The 2,953-nt window shown below is 44.0% G+C and overlaps 1 protein-coding gene across 6 annotated transcripts in view; it reads right to left on the reverse strand.

Annotated features, from left to right (window-relative positions):
• LOC121855197 overlaps positions 1 to 2,381 on the reverse strand; it is a 242,033-nt gene extending 239,652 nt beyond the window's left edge. For all 6 annotated transcript variants that reach the window (XR_006086745.1, XR_006086744.1, XM_042350065.1 and 3 more), the window contains exon 1: positions 1,061 to 2,381. Coding sequence is in view for 4 of the 6 variants with exons in the window: in XM_042350065.1 (XP_042205999.1) it covers positions 1,061 to 2,366 (1,306 nt within the window). In the remaining 2 variants the exon portion in view is untranslated. The remainder of the gene's footprint in view (positions 1 to 1,060) is intronic.
• Positions 2,382 to 2,953: the final 572 nt, after the last annotated feature.

The following is a 2,953-nucleotide window of genomic DNA, read 5'->3' on the forward strand; positions in this document are numbered from 1 at the left end:
GGTAACTGCTCCAGTAAACAAACCACCTAAGGAAACCAAACAAACAAAGTCTCTCTCTCGCTTTAACAACAATAACAAACAAAAAACAAACAATGATACCGTTTTCTGTTTCATGTATAGAAAATGTGGTTAGTGTGTTAGTTCTTTATAATGTATTTATATCGTTCATTTTGTAATTACTATTGATATCACCATAAGATTAGACACACTAGTTTATTCCACCTGATGTTTAAAAACCCTCAAAGTTGCCTGAGGGCTTAGGTTAGGTTGTGTTATGCTGGGTTGGGTTGGGTTGGGTTGGGTTGGGTTGGGTTGTTATGCTGGGTTGGGTTGGGTTGGGTTGGGTTGGGTTGGGTTGGGTTGGGTTAGTTGGGCCTGGGTTGGGTTGGGTTAAACTGGGTTGGGTTGGGTTGGGTTGGGTTGGGTGGTGTTAAGCTAGGTTGGGATTAGGATTGGGTTGGGTTGGTTGGATGGGTTGGGTTGGGTTGGGTTGGGTTAAGGTTGGGTTAAGGTTAAGGTTAAGGTTGGGTTGGGTTGGGTTGGGTTGGAGTTAAGGTGGAATGAGTTGAGTTAGGTTAGGTTAGTTGGATGGGTTGGGTTGGGTTGGGTTGGGTTGGGTTGGGTTGGGTTGGGTTGGGTTGGGTTAGCTTTAGGATATTTAATCAGTAAGTAAAATAAACTGGGGTGTCTATCCATCAAGTGATCCCAATATTTTGCTCTACTTGTGTATAAGTGCGATAAAGCGTACAGTGAACAGTGAGAGTAACACACAAACATTTACTAACATAACTAACACTAAATCATCCTTTATTTATTTATCTATTTTACAATTTGTGTGTTGTGGAAACTAAGATTTAATAAACAGTGCTTAATAACCCAAGCAGGTGGATCACTTGTCCTTTAAAACATCAACACCGAGCTCTTCTTTACGTGATAATTGTGCTGTATAATATCCCTTCACGGTAATGGTGCGTTTATGGTGCGGTCTAACGAGTGGAAGACTTGGGTGCATCAGTGCGGCAATAACAGTGGTGAGAGACAGACACATAGGTAAACAAACCTCTTCCGAACGTGACGATTGTTTTAGTGAAGGTCTTGACTAGGGCCCTGCCAGCTGCTTCTAGGTCCTGGTTCTTATCCATGTCCACACCCACTCCTCTCACCCTTATCAGCGTCCTTTTCTTCACTCTATGTCTCCCCCGCTGGTAGATGGTACTTTCATCATCACCAAAATCATCGTCATCGAGGTCGTCATCATCATTATCATCATCTACACATTGATGACCACAAGACGATTTTTTGTTCTTGGTCGTGTTACCTCCCGCGTCACCATCATCACCACCATCACAACCACCATCACTCATATTCTCAGAGGTGACTTCAATCTTGGACCTGTGGTGAAGCTCATACGGGGACCCCATTTCCCCCCTGTCACCATCCCCTGTCTTATGTCTGGATCCGTTTCCGTCACAGCAAGAAAATTTTGTCGTCTGTTCCACTTTCAGGTTTTCATCGCCATCATTACACTTATCGTTTATTATCTTTGTTCTCTGTCCACGACCTTCTGTTTGCCAAGGGGTGAACTTAACCTCCACCTTCCCTCTCTTTTTCCCCTTTGGTTTATCACTATTATACTTCCTGTCCTCAAAATCATCACCTTCTCTCTTGGATGTCACCGTTACCTCGATCTTTCTCGGTTCATCGTATATATACGTCTCACTTTCCCTCGTCAATGTCTCGCCTTTCCTGTCATCTCTCGTGGGGTCTTTCGGCTCGGTGCTCTGACGGAACTCCCCAATTGTCTCATATATCTGTCCATCATCATCTTGTTCTTGCTCTTCCTCTACTTCTTTACCCCCTCTTTCCTCCTCTTCCTCCTCCTCCTCCTCCGTCAAGGTAGAGGTGCTGCCTCTCTTTGGTATGGCACCAGTCGAGTAGAGGCTTCCATCATCTCCATCTTCTTCATTATTATCACCTTCGAAGCGGACCCTCAAACCTTTCTTCCCAACCTCTTCGTATATCCTCTCCGAATCTTTATCTAAATTCTCATATATGCCTGAGCCTTTAGTATCTTCGTAATGAGCATCTTCATAGTCGGCATCTTCTTCTAATTCAACGTCGAGGTCCCTATCATCACAGACGGTATCGTAGTGAGAAGAGTCAGGGGTGGGCGGAGGGGGTTCACCAGCCGCACTCTGCGCTTCTTTAGGAGTTACCCCTTCATCATCCCCACTCTCACCTTGTTTTCTCTCATGGCCGTCCTCATCCCGCTTTCTATGGAAGGCCCAACCATGGCTCGTCACGCTTCCATCACCCCTCCGTACCGTCACGCGAACTTTGACACGCCTTCTGGTAATTATCCTCATTATGGTGCCTATACACTGTTCCCTATACCGGAAGATCTGTGTTTAAGCTCTCAAGGTGTCCAAGAAACACAATGAAAAGTCGTAATACAGTTCTGAAATACACGAAGCAACAACAACAGCTATAAGTTTCTCGCCTCAACAACAAACACATGGAAAGATCAACACAACGATTCCCATAATATCGTAATTAAAGCAACGTTCGCCAAGTCTTAGTTTTGGGTGCTTTACAACGTTCACCAAGGGTCTTTAAATCTCCGTTCACCAAGTCTTAGTTTTTGGTGCTTTGCAACATTCACCAAGGGTCTTTAAATCACCGTTCACCAAGTCTTAGTTTTGGATGCTTTATAATCTGTCCCAAAGGCCTTTAAACCACCGTTCATCAAGTCGTAGTTTATACTGTCAACAAAAACTTCTAAACTAAACTAAACAAAACAAAACAAAAGTTGGTAAACAAAAGTATTATGATTTTTTTGACTTCCCGGAAACTTCTCTCCATTCTCCTCTTCTTCTTTTTCTTCTTCCTCTTCCTCCTCCTCCTCCTCCTACCATCCTCTACTTACAGATCTTCCTCCTCCACCTACTGTTCC

The sequence above is a fragment of the Homarus americanus genome, unplaced genomic scaffold (genome assembly GCF_018991925.1).
Source record: "Homarus americanus isolate GMGI-L3 unplaced genomic scaffold, GMGI_Hamer_2.0 scaffold7504, whole genome shotgun sequence".
NCBI classification, from domain to species: domain Eukaryota; kingdom Metazoa; phylum Arthropoda; class Malacostraca; order Decapoda; family Nephropidae; genus Homarus; species Homarus americanus.